The sequence below is a fragment of the Athene cunicularia genome, assembly GCF_003259725.1.
Source record: "Athene cunicularia isolate RWA chromosome 3 unlocalized genomic scaffold, athCun1 chr3_part1, whole genome shotgun sequence".
Lineage (NCBI taxonomy): Eukaryota > Metazoa > Chordata > Aves > Strigiformes > Strigidae > Athene > Athene cunicularia.
In genome coordinates this window covers 72,456,470-72,479,092 of record NW_020799097.1, presented here as the reverse complement: position 1 = coordinate 72,479,092, position 22,623 = coordinate 72,456,470, and the positions used below count along the sequence as shown (strand labels likewise).

Sequence of the window (22,623 nt, the reverse complement as noted above, 5' to 3'; positions counted from 1 at the left end):
CAGGCCTTTTTTTTTTTTTTTTTTTTAATTTTTTCCCCCCAGAAAAACACTGTAATGATTCCAACCTTCCTGTAAAAGTACGTTACCAACTTTGTATAAGATGAACAAAGTAGTAGCCTGAGTCTGTGACTCTTTGCATCCACCAAATGCCATTATACATACAGTCTGCATCTCCAGGCTTCCAAAACTTCAATACACTAGAACTCCTGTCATATTATGTCTGTATTATTTTGCATTCAAAATCAAAGAATAATTCAACAGTATAGTTTCTGAGATGGACTTTTGGTTACTATTTCTATGTGCAGTAATACTCCATTATTTTTGAGAAGTGATCTTGAGAGTGCCTCTATCAGTACATTTCCTGGTTCATGCTATATTTTCAAATACTGTAATTGCAACTGGAAAAAAAAACAACCCTTTCCCTGTTTGGCAGTTATATTTAACCAGTGACACCTTTGCTGTGAGCACAAATGTTATGTGACTAGTTCCTGCTATTGCCAATTTTCTGTAAGTTAATATGTAAAAGGTTTTTTACCTACCCTCTTCTTCTCTGCTAGTGCACAGGGACATTCTGATTTGATAAGTGCCCAATATTCAGTCTATCCTGTATCACATACTTCAGCTATTTTCCTAAACATCTGAAAATGCTTAGGTCTGTGTACTGGTATCAAAATACTTGAATATAGGAACTTTAGTAACACTGTAAGATTTGAAACTCTCTGTCCAAGCTTGAGTAACATTATGTGCTCTTCTTTATAAGTGCACACAATTATAAAGAAGTCAAAATTGACAACTACTAATAAAGACTGTCAAGTTTGGCATGAATTTTCCCACAGATTGTACCATCCCTCCCACTTTGCACACTCCTTTTCTTTTGATCTTTGAAGCCTGGAATAACTTGGAGTTTACTGCCTTCTTTGTATCATCTTCATTAGCCCTTCTTTCAAACATTTTCTGGAACCTGAAGCTCCACATTTGTTGTATAATTTGGGTCCTATTTCATAGCCCTGTCAAATGCACTTTTTAGTCTTTTGTGATCTTCTGCCACTGTCTTCTCACAAGTCAGATCATCAATATACATTTCAATAGATTCAGTTCCTTCAAGTAATATATAACACAGTGAAAATTCTCAGGAATATATTTTAAGCCAAAGGAAGCCTGTGAAAGTACTACATCGTGCATAGTGCATTGGAAGTGGCTTGCCTTGAACTCCTCTTATCTGGGGAGATTTGTAAGAGCAAGACAGATGACACATTTAAATTAGTTAAAAGATTAACATGTCACTTCATGGAAAAAAAACCCACAATCTATTTAGCTCTCTTAGATCTAAACACAAACACTAATGCAGATTTCTTTCAATGGTAGTAATACATATTTAATGGCCTTTTCTAATCTGTATCAACACTTGTTAACTAAATGGTTGAGTTTCTCTTGGAGTTTCTAACTCTATTTCTGGCTTAGAGATTTCTAAATGAACAAGATCTATGGCCGGCGTACACATACCATAGACATAGCTGGTCTTCTACATCGCCTGTTCTGGGATCTTTCATGACACATAGCCTGTTCATCTCAAGCTGGCTGCATCATGTTTTAAAAAAAAAAAAATAAAAAAAAATAAAATAGTTTGGGCCAAAATATTTGCTCTCACTGATTTTAATAATTCAATTAGTTTCATTTTTACTTTTAATTCAAGACCACACAGTCCCTTACTTTAACTTGCCAACATAAGCTCTCAATTCTATTGGACTTTTCACTATGTATTTTGGTTTCTGATTCAGCTGTTTGGAGCCCCCCTTATGTTCTGCTGTTACAAACTGGCATAGATGCTGTCTTGTTACAAAGTCCCTGCAAGTACCTTCAAGGTTATTTACTTCGGAAGCAAGTGCAAATTTGAGATGGAGTAGGACAGAGAATATCACAAGGAAGTGTTGGGAACACACACTTAAGAATAACCCAGACAAAAGCCATGCCAGATAACCAGCATATGTGCCAAAAGACGCACTGTAGACCAAGCCTATAATATATCAGAGTTCTACTGATTAAGACCCCTGCTACACACACATCTGCCTAGCAGCCAACCTCATCAGAGCTGGAGATGCCACTGGTCACTCACAGGCTGCTGATGTAACCAGGGCCCTGCTCTTGCATATCCTAATAACGTTTCAGTAGCTGACATGGCTGCTGCTTACTTGGGTTTAACATGCCTGGTCAGCCTCACAGCAGAGGGCAGAACAGCCCAGATGTACATGTTTTTTGTTGCTGTTTATAAAGGAACTGTGCTGCCCACAGCCACGTGTGCACAAGGGCACAAACTCTTAGCTAGAGATAAGGTAAACAAGAATGGACTTTATTTGGGTAATCCCTTTGCCCAAGACTATCTCCCCTGCCACTATCCACTGATCTTCCTTCCTTTTCTCTTCATCTCTGAATTTCACTGCCTAAATGCTGTAGAGAGGCCAGGTAATCTACAACCCCACAAAACCCCACAGCTTGCTTTCTCTCTTTGTCAGAAAAGAGAAATGGACTGTGACTGAGAGGGCCTGGGCTCCCTCCTGAGCACAGCACTATCCTAATGGTTGTGACCAAAGTTCTGAAAAGGAAATATTCAGTCAGTCACTTCATTTTTCCGAGGCCATTTAACAGTAGCAAAGAGCTGGATTCACAAAACCAAAGTATTGAAAGCAGTGATTTCCCAGTTCCCATGTGCAGTACCTCTTCAACCAGGGATGCAAAAGTGCCCAAATAGGAAAGTTCATTCCAGATCTTTTTTCATCTTCCTCTACCCCTTTCGCCATGAAACCAGACCTCTCTGCATGCATTGTAAGAGTTTAAGGTACATTTTGAGTTGTCAAGGATGAGAACTGAGCAGGGTTAAAGTCTGCAGTTCTGGTTGGGGCATGTTGTGTGTTGGAGATACTCTGTCCTGTAGTTCTTCTTTCCATCTCCCATACAAGAGCAAATCTTTTTGAACACAGGAGCATGGCAGCACAGGTGTTAGAACTCACTGAGGCTTGGTGACTTCTGCCAAGTCCAAGGCAGGTACTGGGTGAGCTAACAGGAACAGAGCTGAGTGGTGAGATCTCTGTGTAGCTGGGGAATGTAGGGGCTGTTCTGAAAGAAATTACTACACTAATTAGGTAACAAGTTTTCTTTTTTTTTTAAGTACAAGTGCATAGAAATATATATTCAAAGACATACGAAAACATATGCAGAAATAGCAATACAAAAATCACTAGGTCCTCTTATTTAAAGGTCCTCTCATGTATTTACAAAGTTATTTACTTAAAGCTTGCAATGCTCCTACAACAGTTGTATGCTTAGGATTTCCACCCTCTCAAGTACTAAGTCATATGCATATGCCTGAAGATTAAATCAAATATGTATTAGAAACACTGCTTCTGATTTGCATTATTTCAAATTAAATACTGAAATTCCAAAGAGAGGGTTTTTTCCTCCTAGGAAGTTGCAGTATAAATCACAAGAGCCATTATTTCAAAATGTATATAAGAAATGCATATCAATAAGGTGCTGTGCATAATGAGGAATATGATTTGTTCAGCCTGGCTATTTGAACATTCTTGTTTTCTGCCAAGAGGAAGGATATGACAGTAAGCCAAACAAGAACAATGTGTGAAGAAAGGAAATTACAACACATATAGAAGGAGATAGCTGGTGTGTTAAGAGAAATCAGAGAGGGTTATACAATTACAATGAAAAAAATAGTGAAAATGAAAAAGTAAACTAATGAATAAAGATGGAGAATAATGAGTTTAAAATTACTAAACTAGCTGCTGTTTAAATCTGTCTCAAGAGAAATGAAGGTGAGGTAAGCAGGCATTTAAAAAGCATTGAAAGACATTGCAAATATAGCTGCTGATATAAGAGAAAGAAAACAAATACAGAAATGAACAAGGAAAAGAAAATGTCAAGGATGTAACTGTTACTCAGCAAAAAGAAAGATTCAAGTTTATGTTTTTAATGTAAATAAATTCCAATATAAAAATATACTGAGGGAGATCATTAAGGAGAGTATAAGTCAATGTAAAGAGGAGGGGATGAGAAGAATTCTGGGTGTATTTCTACGTAAATGTTGAGAGGTTTGAAATTAACAATTTTTCAGCATAAACTTTTCATCATACAGCGGTGAGAGAGTGTCCTAGTGTGTTGAAGAATAAAAACAATCACTAATAGTATTTCCATCCCCTTTTATTTTTCTTCATAAGTTTTAGATGCCAGATCTCAGATGCACTCTTCGTTCCAGACATTTTTTTGAACAAAGAAAAAGAAATTTTTTTTTTCTTTTCAACTTGGGAAAATAAATAAGGTTACTTTTTACTCCAGACATTCTTGGGATATTGGAAGCTGTTGTCTTTCTGTGATGCCAGGACACCAGTGGCTGCTTCAGACGCATGCTCCAGAGGAGTTTTCCATTACAAAGTTGAATAATTAGGGTCTTTAGTAACACATTAAAAGGAAGCTGCTGTCCTGTCTTTCTGGTCGGCAAAACTGTGATGAGTCTGTAGGACCAGTCTAAGAATTTAAGGTACTTTGTACTATGAAGGTGAAAAGGTAAGATCAATTTCAAATTCCTTTATATTCTCTGCACTGAGCAGGTATATCTTTCATGAATGTTTCTGCTATTTATGAATAGATTTTCTAGGAAATTAACTTGAACAAACTGTGATATGAAACACTATGGTTTCTTCTAGCTCTAGTGTTGTGTCTGTATTTAGTTTATTAGATATGCTTCTCTGTCATTGGTGGGAGGAGCAGAGAAGCCTTTTTTTTAGTGATTTGTGGATTATTTTGTATTTCTATTCAGTTCTTTTTCCTGAAGGCATGCAACTGTATAAGAATCTTAATTTCCATTTAACATAAAATAATTGTTTAGCTCTTATGATTTCAAAGAAAACTTCAAAGAACGAAATATGTAAGCCATGAAGACTCTAAAAAGTCTCTGAAAACTATGTTATAAAATTTCTTAATTTGTAAACATGTCTTGAAATTTTATAGTCTGTGCTCATCAAATATTTGGGTTATTGGTAACACAAAAATCACAGGGACAAACTACTTAGATAAGGTGTGAAGAGCCAACAATACACACTTTAACACTTCTAAGGATGAAGCATCATGTCTTTCAGTACTATGCATTAACATAGATATGGAAGAGGTTACTGTTGTATGATAGGTAGATTTCCTCACCTCAGTGAGGAAAGGACTAATTTTTCCTGATTTTATTTTTGCTTTTAATAAAAAATAAAATAGTAAGGTCTTTTCAAAGAAGCTAATGACCGATGTGGGCTAATATCAGTTGGTTTATATTGATGAGATGGTGAGTGGTAAAGGTAGTGGAGGAGAGGAGAAAGAAGCAGCAGTATCTCCGTTATTGTTGAATGGGCTCACTGTCTTTAATTGAGCTTACATTTCAATTAGACTCTGGGATTTTATATTAAAAAAAAAAAGAAGAAAAAAAAAAAAAATTGAATCTGTCCCTACTGAGCTTCATTAATTTTATTTTCTTTTAAGAAAAGATTTCCACAGAGAAGGCTGTCAACACTGGTATGTGCTGAGGATTTCTTGAATATACCATTTTAAAAGGTTATCTTATTAAACCAATTCCCGTTAGATACTTCCCTGTCAAACCATCCCTGCAAAATAATCCATGCTATTTCTGATCATTGTTTAGACAGGCACACAGCAAAGACATGACTCTCCTCTCTTTGGCTATTAGAAAACATAGTCCTAAACTGGAATTCAGTGATGCCTGTGGATTTTGAGTCCTGAGGTAGAGATTTCCTCACCAAGGTAATAAAAACTGAGCTAGCAAATATTAATTTATTTATCTGCTAATTCTGTTAGGTGTTGTGGGTTTTTTGTGGTGTTGTTTTGTTTTTTTTTTTCCTTAAAGCTCTTTCTTACCTTTCTGTTTTCTTGGCTGGCAGAATTACATAGCACATATATATAATATCTATCCATGACTACAATATGACAGAAGGCTGTCTTTTTTGGGAATGTTATTTTAGTTCCATCATGATGACATCCAGTTTTCCTTCTATTCTCTTTGCAAAAATATAGTTTCAATGTCAACTGAGTCCTGGTGAAAGTGTTACTATGTTATGATGTTCTAGCAGTTACATTTTAGTCAGTTCAAGCATCTCCTTGACCATCACTGGATCAAGTTCTAATTTTATTAAACGGATGTATTTACTTTAAAAAAAAAAAAATATTCAGAGCACAAACATGTGTTTATTGTAAGACCAGTAGTAGCAATAGGGAACTGTAAAATTAATATGTTTGCTGGAGTTCACATTTCTTGTAGCACAGTTAAACTGTATGTTAATGCAGCAAAAGAAATAAATAACATTGTAGTGATCTCATTCTTTGTACTGGGTCAGTCTTCCAGGGACAGTTCTGTTCTTCCTCTGCCAAAACTATGTAGTTGCCATTAATACAATGCCAGTCTTTCACAGCTGATTTTTTTAACTGATGTAGCATCCTTCTACTTTATTGTATTTCAGTAGGGATTAAAGGTGTAGTTTCCAGTGTGCAGTTGCTGGCTGTGCATATGGAGATATTGTCTGTCACGGAAAGAATAGTAGCTAATAAAAGATGTCCTTTTCTTTATGTATTTGGTGAAGAGTTTTATCTTTCTCCATCATTCAAATCATGGCAATATCTAGAGGCTTCCATCAAATGAAGTCCTGTTAGCTAGACAGTGTGAAAGGGTGGAGGTCATGCAGGGTGGAAAGGAAGAATAACTGGGGAGGTAACAGAGAAGCAGGTGGGAAAAGGAAAAGCATGGAGTGACAAGAGATTGCTTGGCTGTAGCTAGAGTCAGTGTACAGGAGATATTAAGTGGCTCTATAGCACAGCATGGGAGACTTTGTGGGCAAGTGTCACAGGATGAAAACTGATTGACAAATATAATTCATCTCCATTCATGGGAATTCCCCTTTGGCTTAGATCTGTGGTTACTGCATTAGATGATACATGAGTTTCATGTCTGCACAGGTCTCCCATCTCCTCCCTCTCCCCCTGATAATTACTATTTCTAAGTAATTAGTAAACAAAGTCTGATTTTTAAATAAGGGTTAATTTGCTGAAGAGCTATATTTTTAGTCCATTTAAAGTAAAAAGATAATGCTGCATTTCATAAAGATATTGTAAAAAACCCACTTTTTTTCCCTCTTCTTTCCATCAACATTGTTTCCTCAGTGTTGTCAGTTAGGGCATTGAGTTAAATAATTCTCATTTTTTACAACTGGAAATAAGATGGAAATAATCTATACCTATTGTATAGATTATGAACTATTTGTATTTCAAACTGCATTGACCGTCCTGTAGTAATTTACTACTTTCCCTCTTTTCTCCCCCTTCTCCATTAGTAACAATGTCATTTGGGAAATTACGGCATTGACAATGTATTTATATATCTGTATTTATATATTTATACACTCTTCTTACTTAAAAGCTCTCATATCTTCACGTCCACATTCTTTCTCAACAGTTGTGTGCTCTGCCTGCCATGGACCTTCCAAAATGGTGATGACCCATAATGAAAATTATCTTGATATTACCCTTATATTCTTTCCTTTCTCTAACTGATGAATATTTACTAATGCTGAGCAATCTCATTTTCTGCCATATACCTCAGATAAGTAAGTGGTACTAGATCACACTTAGAGGTTTCAGAATGAATCTCATGGTATTCGCTATGGGTAAGTTATTTGCTCCATGTACAATAGCTGGTCCCTCAAGGCTCAGTCTACTCTAAGACTGTCCTCTGTGTTCACTCCTTTTGCTTGGGTACATTAAGCCTATGCATGCTTTAGTTCTCAGTGGAGTGGGAAATAAAGAGTTTTAATGCACCAGGAATCAAGCAGAGGGAAGGTAGAGGACTAAGCACAGGTAGCTATCAGAGGAAGGTAAAAGGCACCCTGGAAAACTCCAACAATTTTCCTTTCTAAGACAGCAGGAAGCAGCTGAGAATGCTGCACCTGTTTGGCTTTTAATCACATCCCATGTTTCTCGTGAGGTAGTGCCAACTGTGCAGTCTTCCTTTACTTACAGCTCACAGGTTGTAATACACAAAATACACAGATCTCTTCATCTAGCTCTGCCTCTCCACCAATTTTTCTTCCTTCATCTCTTCTATCTTATTGTGAGCAACAGTCCTTGGATCCAAGCTATTAAAAAATTCAGACTGATGTTCTTACATTTGTCTCACAACAGTATTTTTATTGAAAAGCTGTTTTCCTTTATTTTTTCTACTGTACTGTTTTGTTTGGGGTTTTTTTTGTTTTTAAATCTGCATGTGACTTACCTTGAGGTCTGTAGTTTTTTTTGGTATTTCAATGGATAAATACAAGAAAGTATTTTTTATTTTGAATCCTTCTCCAGAAATTACTGGTTTTTTTCTGTTTCTCATGTATAAACATAGATTTAAAGTTTTGCTTTCAGATTTTGTTACTAGAGGTAGACTAGATTTAATTTCTTTGAGATGGGTTCTTAACCTTTCACATATCCTTCAGCCATAGAGTAAAAGGAAATAACAACACTGGGGACTTGTCAACTTCTCCATGGCTTTGAATTTCCTTTTCTTTCTGATCATCAGGAAATGGCAATTGGTCCTGTTTGTTGTCATTATAGTCATTCTCTCTTCTCTCTGCACGTGTTGCATGTTTGTGGTGACTATAGTGATTGTATTTGTGGAACAGAAACATTAAGAAACCAATGATTCCTGTCTATGTTTAAGAGATTTTAAAAATCACTTTAAAAAGCTGAAAACAGAAGGGATGCTTCTGCTGTGGCATCAGTCAGATCTTTGATTAATGCCATCAGATGCTCTGCCCAGTGACGTCAGCTCTTGGCTGAACCTGGCCATGACCTCTGGGTCTCCCCATTTCATCTGTTCTGGGCAAAGTTATACTAGAGCCCTTCTCTGCCCTGCCCTGGGCCTCCCCTTCAGCTCCCGCCTCCCCAGCCCTCAGGGAGCAGCTGACCCATGCAGCACCCTGAAACCGGGCTTTAGTTGATGCTATTTGGCTTTTACGCTTCTCCTTTTCCTTGCCCATAAACACAGCATTTACTCAAGGGAAGTTTCTGAACAGTGTCTTTCAGATTTTCTTTGCATATCTCCAGTGAGTGCATGAAGCAAAGTGACAATTATCTATTTTATGTGAGTCCATACCCATTCTTCTTCTCTGGCTGGATTCATGAATGGAAAAAGAAAATTATTTCTTTCTCACTGTGTCATGTAAGAGGAGAAGCAGCTTACACACTCTTTCGTGATTGTGCGCTTGTGTAAAAGCTAGACAAAATCAGGTTCAGTTTTTAAAAAGCTTACTTCATTTTTCTCTTAGTAAGTTGTGATATCTTCACTAATTAATAAAATTTGATTCTATGAACACTTTGATTGTTCTGGGGTCAACAGATTAATAAAAGAAGTTTGGGCTTCCTAACTAAAAGCATAAAGCTTGTCCTATAGTAGCAGATTTGTTGTCTCCCTAGTTACACAACTTGTACTTTCTCTAATGACCCGGAGATGATGACAGGAATGAGACAAATTACTCGAAGGGAGATTGCATGGACCATATACCTTGCTGAGCTGTAAGATCTCCAGGGGTCCCTTCCAACATAAATTGTTCCATAACTGCACAACTAAAGGTCAAAAGCGTAGCTTCTACATCAGAAGCAAAGCCTCTATACTTTATTGGGAAAGATGAGCATTAGAGAAGTTTCCATCAGGAAAACGTATATCAGAAACAATATCCATACCTATTGCCTGGAAGAAGTCTTCTGTTTCAAGTACAGCTTGGGATCTAGAAAGAAAACAATTGCTCCCTCAATCTCCAGTACAGAATCGACAAAGTTAAATTAACAAAGTTTGTTTCATCTGCTTTGAAGTTAATCTGATTATATTGTGGATTAATTTGGTGATTTTTAAATTTAGACACTTTTTAGAATGGAGGCCTTCTCAGTGGTGACTTTGCTGATTTTTATATTCTGATTTAGTCTAATGAAATGTCAGTATTTTATTCAGTGTCAGGCTGACAACATAGGTTGGTTTGACCGTGTAAAAAGTATATGGAACTATTTTACTCCTGCAATTTTAAGCATGTTTCAAGTATCTATAAGAACACATGTACTCTGAGCAAGATTTTGGCAAAGCACTCTACTCTTTTTCTAAATGTGCATCTGTTCACATTTTTTTTTAATTGTTTATGACAGATAAGTGAATTTTATCCTTCCTTTATGTACTATCTTCAGTATACCTTTCTGATTGGCATAACTTACAATGAAATCTACTGCTTTTAGAAAATCTTCACCTACATTGTTCTTCCAGACACTTGGGCAAGTCTGAATATTAATCAGTTTTTTATTGGAGAAAAAAAAAAAAAAAAAAAAAAAGATTCAGTGAGTGCTATTTATAATTCCTAGATAGGCAGGCTGGTAGACAGGTAGTGCTGCATGCAAACTCTGTATTTAAGTATGCATTTCTCTACAACTATTCCATGGCCCAGATGCCACAAAATGAGGTTACTGTGGGATGCAGTGTAATACCATTCAGCTGCTGCACACTAGCAGGAGCCTTTGTGGACATTTTCCTTACATCAGTATCTGCCATCCTAGCTCTCTCAGTGGTGCCACCATTGATACCTAGAAGAGGTAACACGAACAATCTGAATGAAAAATGTATAAACTAGTCTTTAATAAGTAGTATTTAAACAAGATGGCACATTGCAGTGGTTCCTCTGAGCAAGACACCTGATCATTTCCAGTTGTATTTTGAACATATTTTGATTTAATATGGATTAGATACCAGACAGTAATGCCTAAAAGGCTGCTACTGTTCTACTGTAGCTCTGCTTGACAAGGCAGATACTCTTAAGGCGTAGAGGTTATCTGAATGACTTTGAACTAAGTTTGGTTTAGACAGGTGGATGATTGTACTTAGATTTCTTTTTCATATCTGTGTAGCTACATGAATAAACATTTATGACTTTAATACGGCAATAAGGGCAGAGGAATAAATCAATAATACATTTATATATTTTTAAATAGCTCTATAACTGTTATTTTGGATCAAGTATAATAGTATTGCCTGAACAAAGTGGTTATTAAAAAACTATTCAAGGCATTAGACCTAAAGTTCAGCAACTGTTTGTGAAAAGAGTGATTAATGTTCAGGTGAATTAATTATTCAAATTAGTCATTGGTTTCTTGGTTTGCAAGTGGTTCACAAGCTGTTCATTGCATACACAATGCAATGCTGTGTTAGTAGGTTACTGAAATCTAATGATTTACTTTATTTATTCCAGGGATGCTCAACCTTTCTTTCATCATGGACCCCCTTTAAATAACTTTTATGGCTGCAGACCACCAAGACTTAATTCAAGATTTAAAGCACTAGACTGCATCAAATATTTATTTCAATTTTCTCATTAAGGGTCTTCAAATTTGGAGAAGGGAAAATAGGTTAATCTGTTAATGCATACACCTCTATTATAATATCTTAATTTCTGTGATTCCATATGAATTTGAAATAGCATCAACACTCTTCTTGCTCAAATGGCCCGTTTTATGGTCTGAATTTGATGCCAATTTCTACATTAAAATTTGATGAAAAGTTTTTACAATTCTTCTTACCTCCCCCTTTTTTTGTCTGTGTTCAGTCACCATATACTTTTGTTGAGGTGTCCAGAGCCACCACTTGGAGGAACAGACTTGGGCAGGTATGGGCGGTGGGAGGGCTTGAGTATGAGAGGAGCATTGAGGGGAGGGGGCTGTGGGAAAAGGAGGTGCAGTGCTTGCTGCAGGCCCGACAAAATGTTTCCAAGCTGGACATTCCCCACCCCTGCTTTAAGCCTTTGCAGACCTCCTGTGATGATGTTGTGGCCCCTGGGGGTCCGCAGACCACAGGTTGAGAACTGATTTACTCTATGAAAGTGTTAAAGTATTACTTGATTCTTTCACTGAAAAGGTTTAGGTGCTTACGCAACTCACTAGCATAGTATGAATTGGGTATTTTCCATATCAATATATAATTTCAAATGAACGTTTCTGAATATTTGAGTGGAAATTATCTTATTCATAAACATTCATCGTAATCTGAATGTTCAAGTATGCACAGAAAGTGAAAAAGAAAGAATGGCAGATATGTCCAAATTTAAAATAGCTTTTGTAGAAACAGAAACAGCTGTTTATGGAAATATTCTTCTAATACATGTTAACTTTGACTAATAGCTTCACAAGTTTTGTGATTTTATCATAGGTTTAATCATATTTCACCTTTTGTTTTCCATTATATTTGATCTGATGTTTTTAAGCCGATGTTAGTATGCTTTGGTATGGAATGGATTGTGGACTCTTATTTAAGGCTACCAGTTCTTCTGCAGACATGGTTTCATGGAGGGGCTATCAAAGCAATAAGCAGTTCCTGCATAAATATGTGGGTAAAGGTTCAGTTTTCAAGCATGAGTGTGGAAATAGCATTCCAGAAACCTTGTACAGGTATAAAAATAGGATATATGCAAATCAGTAATAGCAATCTGATACAGGATGTAGGATGTCCTCTTTAGGTCTGCATATTTGAAATTTGATTTCCATTGAAAAAAGGCCTATAAACTCTGTGTATATTTCTCTTAAGCATTATCACATGAGATGGTTACCGTAAGGGATGACTTGAGGGAATCACATAAGAATACAAAACATTGATGGAAAATTCTGGACTATCCTATGAAAGTCACTATCCTGGAGAAATCTAAAGTCTGGAATTCAAGGTATTTTGAATTGAGTAGTTTGTAGTTGACTGGAGAAGGGTTAGGAAGCACTCTATTCCCCTTTATGCCTTTGCATGGTTGCACAGAAAAGACTTCAGTCTCTAAGACCTTCAGACAGGATGGAAATCTTAACAAGACTATTTTTTTCTATCATCCCTGAAAATGGACTACAGTTGAGCTCTCCATGTCAGGAACTACCTCTTACTATCCATATTCATTCTTCAGTGGAGTCTTCTTGCACATAATTTGCAGCACAGCAGCAGCAAGGGGATAAAAAAAATCCCCAGGAATTGGTACAGAGAAGCAAGGATAAACCCCTCTACTTTCAGATTTAGGCGTAGTAAGAAGATGTTAAAAAATCTTGGATTTGGCTGCATGTTTTGGGGCCTAGGAGCACCTTATATTAGGCATGATGCTAAGATTAAGGCTTCCTATTTGCGTGTGTTTGTTTAAAATCAGATACTACTCCTCCCTACACATGTGCTTTCATTTGGAAAAGGTACTGCACTTCCATGATGCCTGACGTTGTGAATTTCAAATATGCAGAGCGAGAATTCAATCTACTTGTCAGTCTGGGGTGAAAGCATGTGTACACCTTTTGAAAAATCAGCTATTGCCTTAGAGAATATACGTATGGTTGCTGATTTTCCAAGATATGCACCATTGTGCACCCTCGAGAATGGTAAAACCTTTCCTGCATAAAAACAGCAACTACATTTACAAAAAGCTGCACATGCCAAACGTGTCAAGAATCTTCACAGTAAAGACTCCCCAAGATAACGCCTGCATGATAGGCAGTTAGATTACATTATGTAAATGGCATGCAAATATATGCACCACATACGATAATTAAAACCTTCCTAAATACATATTTGCAAAATACAATCCATCATGGTCCACGAGGTTATAATCTACATTTTTAAATGAACGGTGCAAAAACTGAAAATTCACACAAAGTGAATGATAATAATTTGAAACATAATGACCTATCATTTATCAACTTAGGTTCTTCACAGTGTCACTCATTCAAAATAAATCCACTGATTCACTAAATAAAAATTGGAAGCCCTTACCAATGATTTGTACTTGTGTAAAATATAAGAACTAATGTGCTACTGTGACTGCGTGCCTTCAGTAATCATGGATGGGAAATGAAAAATTGTGTATGAAATATTATGAATCAAAACTGGGCAAGAACAGAAAGTTTGTTAAGAAATATGACAAAGAACATGCAGAAAGTGGTCTTGAGAATTATTTTTGAACTTCAATTTATCTCAGAATATGCCACCTCCTGTAGGGCATTAGAGTTCAAACTGTGTTGGGTACATGCAGCTGTCTCAAAAGGAGCAGGGTTAACTGATAAATCATACCGGTCTCTTCCTGAGTCATGCTGGTGCTCTCTAGAGATGTGCAGCCCAAGTCCTGACCAGGTTTGACATGCTCCTCATTCCACAGTCCATGGCAGAATTACAACCCACAGTGGCATAGTAGTGCTGTGTGAGTTATGAGTCTAAAATCAGTAACTGCACAGTCTGGCACCAGATGCTCCTCTTGTACCTTCTCTTGTGTGTGTGTGAAACTGTCAAGGCAGAAATCTTCTTACTTTCCGTTTCCCTCCCAGAAGGAGCTTCAGTGGTTTTCTCTTCCTGCTTCCAGTGTGCAGAGCTGACATTTCCATGATGCTTTCAGCTGATTTGAGTCAGGACTGGCCTATGAAGGTCAACAACTAGGAGAAATCCAAAGGCTGGAATTCAAGGTGCATTTGAGCCCAGCACAGTTTGTGGGGGAAGGGAACAGGTACAAATCCCACAGTACCTTGTGATGCCCACTGCAAAAGGCAGTTTGGGAAGCTGATGACTCCTGCCTACCTCCATCTATGCCTGCAGGAGCAAAATTACCAGCCTATATCACTCCTTTTTCTTTTCTTTCGGCTGACAAGTTTTAGTGAATTTGATTCTTCTGGTTTTAAGGTCAGTCAGTGCTCATCAAGCCTCAGGTTATAGCATGATATTATACAACCTTTCAGCTTGGTCTTGCCGGCACTGAGATACAGGCTTATCTGTGGCCCTGGGACTAATCTCCTGAAATTGCCAGGATTTTCATATGTGTAAGAGTAAAACTGTGCTTTTTAAGAATTCATGGTTTGTCAACTGAAGAAAGCTCTCCCACCTTTCAATGCAAGTATGCAGTACCATTGAGTTAGCTGAATGAATAAGTGCAAAAATGGCCTTTTGTTTCTCATGTTCAAAATAATGCTCACTAACAATGATGATTAGCACCTTTCAGCTGACATTGGTGACTACTGACATTGACTGATAATGCATAAACCTAAGGAGGAAAGTCACTTTGCCAGTTGCTGACTTGTGAATATTGGACAGTCTCAATTTTCTTTACATGGCATCTTCTGCTTGAATCATGTATTACACAGACACTGAATATCTTTGGTAGAGTTCTCTATTACCAGAGAATAGGTCTATCCTCCTTCACAATATGATAATTGTGTGGTTTCTTTTCAGTACATCAGGCTGATGAAGTAGAGATTTTTTTAAAAAGTCTACTCCGAGAAGAGGGCAGCTAAGCAGCCAGCTACAGTACTGTTTGCAATTACTCTGGGCCTGATTCTGCCACCTCTGCTCCTATCAAGTAGCAACACTTATTTTTTTGGTGGAGCTGCCTATGAAATTATTCCACCTGCCACACTGGTACTTTCTGGGTTGGCTTTATGCTGAGCTCTGAGTTTCCTTCCACTCTGTCCGAAGAGCAGGCAGGAGGCCGTCACAGTCGTACAACTCCTGCACTCAGGCAGGAGAATCCATGCTGGATTTTCCAGTGGTATGCTGTCAGAAAAGACTTTTATAAAAAGAGAAAATGAAATTTGCAGGCTTCCAGGTCTGACCAGCTCTGGAAATCCAGATTACTGGCACTTACCAGAATCAAATCACAGATTATTTAAACTCCAGTTATCACCATTTAGGGGTTTGTAGCGTTCTGAAATGCCTCTAAATAAGCAGTGTCTGAAGCTCTAAATAAGCAGTGTCTATTCACCACACAGAAAGATGGTTTTTCAGAAAGCACTTTCAAAGTAAAATGTCCAGCCATTTATTTATATAATCCGACATACAATAATTGTCCTTAAAAATATTGCCATATATAAAAAAAATGGCATGACACTTTAGTGAATGTTGAATTCTTTGAGTGGTGCTGTCCTCATATTTAAATCTATTAGAAGTTTAACATAACAGCAGGCCAGCTGGCAGCCTTGAAAGCAATGAGAAGGCATTCAGAGCTATGCTCTGCAGCGATGTATATCGACATGACGAGGAAGGTCTATTGACATGGGCTTTAGTTTTATGGAGAGAAAGGCAAGAATATAGACTCTGATCCTTTTGTGTGACAGTTACAGTCACCTGGTGTCCTGCTACCCTACCTGAGTGGGGTAACTGCATGGAACCTCTGCGAAGGTTGAAATTTTGAAACTAATGTTTTGAATTTACATAGGTATAGCTACATGTAAGATTGTTTTCAAAGTGGATAAAAATATCTACTAGCACAGGAACAGAACATATCTAAAAAAAAATGGAAATTACTTTAATATGAATGATTTATTTGGTTTTACAATGACAAGAGTATCTGCTGTAGGCAAAAGGACTATTGCAAAAATAATTCATTTAGCATTTATAAAGGGCTTTTTGCTCTTAATTTCTTTTATATATTTTATGATTTGGTCAATACAGCAGAAAAAATATCATGAATGCAAACTTCTTAAGAAAACATTAGCTTGGCTAATGCAAAGAGAGTTGACAAAGCTGCCAATGATGCAGCCCTCCAGACAGAGGAGTCTAAATCAGTTGCCCTCTACAGCTTTGGTCCATCAGATCAATTATTACAAGGGTGCTGGAATCAAACTGCCAGTCAGTTACCATGACTGACAAATGTGTTTATTTTTCTTTACCTGTTAAAAAATGCTACCTCCCACAATAATCACAGGGCAAGTAGTCCTCATAAAAAATAGCATGTTTACTTTTTGTGTGGTTTTGCCTATTTGGAAAGACCGTCTAGAATAGTAATTCTCTGAGTGCTGTGCTGGGAAGCAGAGAAGAGCTGCTGCTACATAGTTTAAGAGTTAAGTCCTGAGGAGATGAAAATAGAAACCCTGATTGCTGGTTGTCTCATCAGCCCTTGTGAAAAGCAGCTGACAGTGTTCATGTTTGGAAGAAGAGGGGAAATTGGAAATCCATTACATTTCTCCTGGTGTTTCAGTCACAAGAATATATGACTGCAGTTCAAAAAATACAGAGAGGCTAAGATACTTGACCACAATTCAGAGATGCTCACTGTCACACATTAACAGAGTAGTAAACTAGTTAAGAAAAAAAATAGTTTTGTTTCTTCAAACTCAGTCTGTGATAATGGGAAATAGGACTTCTGAAACTAGATGGGGTATTTCTGGCCTTTTCCCCTTTCTTCCTGATTTTTGTTTGTGACTGAATGCTGAAATTTGGATTTGGCATCGTGAATGTCAGTCACCAGTCTGGGACTTGCAAGAGTAGCTTGCAGAATATCAGTGACCATTTTGATTATGATAAACACCACAAAACCGTAACAAAAGCAGTTCTTTCCTAAGACCAGATAGTTTGACACCCACATGCTTGTCCCTCCCTCACTGTTTCTGTCTTCACACTTTAAACCTCCTCACAGATCGTTGCACAAGATACCTGTACGTTTCAAGGCCAGACTGTCATACAAAACCTACAATGGACAGTCATCAGGGAAAGCATTTTGGGTGATGGATATTCAGCCACCTCCTGAAATCTGCAGCAGAACACACAGAAAAATGGTTTTGCAACAAGTGCTATGTGTGGTGCTACTTGCTACTCAGCAGGATAAAAGAAGGAAAGTAGGTGGAAAGTACTCAATTCTGACAACAAAAGAATAGTACATGCTGCCTTTTTTAAATGAGATTTCATTTTTCCGTTGAATCAGCTATTGGTTTTGTGATTCTGTCACTGATATACACACTGTCATCTGGACTTTGGAATCATGCTGTTGCCCAGCATTAGAAATGTCCATTCTTTTAACTGTCTTCTGGAACACTATCCATTTATTCATATGGCACAGTTCACGGATATTTTTTTTTTTCATATATATATATATATATATATATATATGAACAGTAAAAAGGAATAGAGGCCGAGATTACAACAGGATTTTAGGTTTCTGATAATCCTCCCACTGCTGCTGCTAGGGCTGCATGGCCCCCTTAGGGCACCTTCAGCGCAGCCAGCCTGCAGCCGCCAGGATGGCAGGTGTCCCCTAAGAGACCAGAGGACTCTTTACTTCACTGACTTCACTGAAAGTAGAGCACAGCTCCTATATGAACTTCAACACGTATAAACTTTTTTCTCTGATTCCAGTGCCTTTTCTTCACAATTCACCGCACACAAAATTTAAGAGACAGATGTAACAATTTCAGGAAGTTGAAGAGAGAAGAAAAAACATTTGGGGCCAGAAAGAGACAAAGAAACTTTAGATGACAATCTCCGTTCCAATTTAGGGAAACTTTTTCATCAGCTGCCCTCAGAGAACTTGAAATACACTGTCTATTACCTTTGCAGAATTGCTCTGCTTTGCCTTCAGAGTGAATGTGACAATTTTCCAAGCCAAACTTAAAGAGGAGGGGAAATAAATCACTCTAATGTTTGCCTGGTAGGAATCCAAGCAGTAAAGAAACTACCTCCTTTCTAGAAAGTCTTGTAAAAAACAGTCTCTTTTACTTAATCTTTTTTGACTCACTAATGTTTCTGCTTGAGTCTACAGTTTGCAAGCCATAAACATTGTAGCAAATAATGAAGTCACCAAGCAATTAGGACTCGAGTACTTATGCTTATAAGAGTGGCCTCTTGCTTTTTTCCCCCCACATAAGAAGTAAATATAGTATCTGTTTCTCTCCTCTGATGCTAGTTTGCAGCTTGAATAATGTGGAATCCAAAAAGGTTGTTCTGATGGTTTTAACTTCTGGGGTTATCTAAACTGTGGTCTGTTGTGAGGCAGTCCAGGTGCATGGTACATTTTACTAGTTGCCCCCAGCATACGGACAAGTGAGGACTGGGGAATGCAGAGGGGATGAGCTGTGGCTTCTTTCCCTCTCCAAAACTCAAGGCTGTCTAGGGAGCAGGGACTAATTGTGGCTTTTGAAATCTGTGCACTTCTGTGGCAATTCAAGTGCAGCTGTCAGGCCAAGGCTATGCCACGTGGTTATCATTTGGGATATATTGCCACAAGGGCAGGAGTTGGGTAACCTGCATGGCTGGCCGTGGGAAGAAGTGATCCAGCAGATGCTGCCGGGTTCAGCCTGTCAGACAGAGTCACTTTGGAATACCCCATCATGCCCACCCAAGCTCCACAGTGGGACACTTCAGCCATCACTGTATCCCTCCTGTGACCTGCTCCCTGCATGTCCCCCTGCTCTCCGCTCTCATGCCACGTGTGAGATGCAACATGCATATATGTATCTCTTATGCTGCTTGGCTATATGAAGATATTGGTGGTTGTAAGCTCAGAAATTTTGGGCAGTTCTACTGCAAGGCCTTGGCAAAGGGGGAAATGAAGAAATTCTGGCTCAAAAGTGTCATGTAGTGTCATCTTAAAATACATCTTTGTGAGTCCCTGGTCCAACGTTGAAAGCAATCTCTTTGTCACTCACTCAGGGGGCTGCCAGATGTCCCATGTCTTAAATAGCTTCCTGTAATAGAGGTTTGGGTCGTGTGTCCTGAATGGAAAGCATTCAGTACCTGGGTTTTCCTGTATTTCCAAGGAGATCTGCCAGTTTTTTTTTTCCAGGTGCCTACAACACAGATACAGCAGTTAATGTGAATGTCAGCTAAACCATGCAGATGTTCAGTCTAGTGGCTGGGGACCAAAGACTCACACGTGCCCAATACATAGTCACTTTATAACTGTCTGACAAGGACTGTGACAGAGCTTCCTACTTCAAATCTTGTCTGTTTTCCATTGTGGAGTCCCAGGTACATCTATGCTGAGTGTGTCATAAATGCCCTCAGCTTGTATGGGCTGCACCTCAACAGTCTTCTCAAGGCTGTGTATGAGACTCCTAACAGGACCTTCTTTCAGTCTGTCTGGAGTTTAGGATGCAAGCCTCTTCTGGGTGCTACAGAGACTTCTCTCACAGTGGTAAATCACCTTTTTCCTTCATCTGTCTGCTTTTCACAGCAGCAATGCCACTGATTTGATTCTGAGTGGATAAAGCTAGATCTGAGAGGCCAGAATAATCTATTTCTCTCATGACATGCCCAGCATATTAAAATTGAGCAATGGCTCACTTGTATTTGCACTTAAATTAGACTGTAGCAGCACTATTCCTAGGGAACCCTAATAAGAACTGGAGAATGACACTAAATCAATGGACTTCTTGTTAAAAGAACTAAACTAAAATTTAGATGTTAAGCCCAATGGACTTTGTTTAAACCTGTTAAAATAGACTTTCCATGAATAATGTTATCAAGAAAGAGTTTTATCTTCAGGTTCTTAAAAGTATCCCTTACATGAATAAATGGAGAAGTAAAATAGAAAGCCATTGTTTGTTAAAAAAATAATGAGGGAAAAAAAAAAAAAAAGCAGCATGTTATCACAAATCCCATGCAGTGTAAGAATAGCATGTGGTTTTCTTTTTAGTCTGGTCAACTTTATCAAGTATTCTTACTCCATTCTCTTCCAACACAATGCATTTCTCATGTTATGTTTGATTTGAGTTAATTTTCTAGCTGTAAGATCCATGCATGCTGAGATCTCTTCCACAAAACACCCAGGATCCTCGTTCAGTTTCCTTTCCATAGATACTAATTCTTTCAGTTTCCACCCCTTACAGGACAGCCATAAAGATATCACACCAGAAGCTATGCCCAAAACCTCTTTCCAGAGGAACAAGAATAAATTCTTATAATTCCAGATGATTTAATGAGGATTCTGCATAAAATCAGACTGCTCCATCATTGTGCTTTCTGCTTTCCCTCTCCATCTGAATTTTAGACATACCTTTAGATCCTGCCTTAATCACTTACTTCTGAGGGTGTTGGCCTGACTTTGGCTGGTTGTTTTTTGAAAACAAGCTTCCTATCTTTGTGTAATAAGTGGGTTTTTGCCTCTTTTCAGTGATGGTTGGGCAGACAGAGATGAAGTCATTGAAGGTTATGAACCTGAAGCAAACGGAGGCATCACTATCAAACTGCAGTCTCCAGAGGTCTTGTCATTTGATGACTACTATCTGAAGCTGCGTCTGGACACCAACACCCGCAATCCCTGGTTTCCTGAGTTCTGGCAGCACAGATTTCAATGCCGCATCCCGGGGCACCCACTAGAGAATCCCAACTTCCAGAAGAACTGCACTGGTAACCTGTCAACTATTTTCCTGTTTGAATCTGTGCTCTGGCAAAAAATTGTCTTTGGGTTTTTTAAGTTTGTTTGTTTGTTTGTTTGTTTGTTTTTAAATTATAGATCAACATCAGAAAGTGCCAAGCCCAAACTGTATACAAATAAGTCTCTGTGTGTGTGTGTGTGTATATATATATATATCTCTATCTATCTATCTATCTATCTATCTATCTATCTATCTATCTATCTATCTATCTATATGTGTGTGTGTGTGTGTGTGTCTGTCTGTCTGGCGCTAGTTGCACAGCCTCCTCCTAATTTAATTCTAGTCTGTTATATGGTGACTTGTTCCCTTTTCAAGTTTTAGGGCTATACTGAAGCTGCCAGGAGTGTCTAAATTTATGTCTTGCAAAAAATAAGTAAACATTAAATTTTACAAAAATAGGAACAAATTTAAACCTTTTTTTCTCAAAGTAAGATTTTCTGATCAGCTGAAGAATCAGGAAATTTGCAGAAAATATTATGGCAGAAAATAAATTTTAAGGAAAAGTGATGAGTCTTAAAACTGGACAGTCATCTGTTTCACTCTTTTTTTTCTTCAACCATTAAAACATTTATAGTTTGTTTCCACTATGTAGCACTCATATAAAAACCACGCTGTCCTACAGATAGAATTAACTCTCACCTCATAGCAAGAGGAGTGTATCTGTGCACAAAGCGTTTTCTCTTCCATGGCATAATCTGAGAAAATAAACTAAAATGTTGCAGTAAGATTAAATTTATTAGTTAATGGAGTGAGAGGTGATCACTTTTCTGCAAAGTACTTGCTGAATAATTTTTGAAAATATTTCATTTGTGGTTTGTAAATATTTAATTTCTAGTAAAAAAAAGTGTCCTTTGATAGTAAGGAAGTTACTCCATTAGAAACAAAACTAATGAAGCCTGATTTCCCATGAATTTCTGTCCTATTCTTCACATCTCCACCTCTTTTATCCCATAGCAGTAATCTCAGTTGGTCTTCATGTGCTCCCTGAGTTGAATTCCCATAGTGTTCCTAGTTCTTCCCATCTACTCCACTAATAATTTTTAACAGCAGCTTCCACATATACTGTCACTGCCTCTAAACTAGCCTGATGTGCTGACTGCCAGACAGGCTAGCCCATCTGGGTGCTCAGGGGCTAATGGCAAGCCAGACAGGCTAAATAAATGTTGAGGTTATACTGATATTTTTCCTCAAAGTAGTGATTAACTTTGGACTCTACCAAAACGTTGATTTATGGTGTATATATATTTAATTGATTTTGACACTGCTTCAGCTCAGACAAAGGAGTTAATATAGGCCAACAAGGGCAGAAATTACTAAGGATGGGATGAATTATAGATGCACAGTGCAAATGCATAGACTTTTTTCTTGAGAGAAGAAGCTTAAAATTGCTTTTTTTTTTTTTTTTTC

At 37.8% G+C, this 22,623-nt stretch overlaps 1 protein-coding gene across 3 annotated transcripts in view; it reads left to right on the top strand.

The window, feature by feature from the left end:
• Positions 1-22,623, top strand: part of GRM1 (glutamate metabotropic receptor 1) — a 176,094-nt gene that overhangs the window by 82,319 nt on the left and 71,152 nt on the right. For all 3 annotated transcript variants that reach the window (XM_026845762.1, XM_026845763.1, XM_026845764.1), the window contains exon 3: positions 20,952-21,187. In XM_026845762.1, the coding sequence (XP_026701563.1) occupies positions 20,952-21,187 (236 nt within the window). The remainder of the gene's footprint in view (positions 1-20,951; positions 21,188-22,623) is intronic.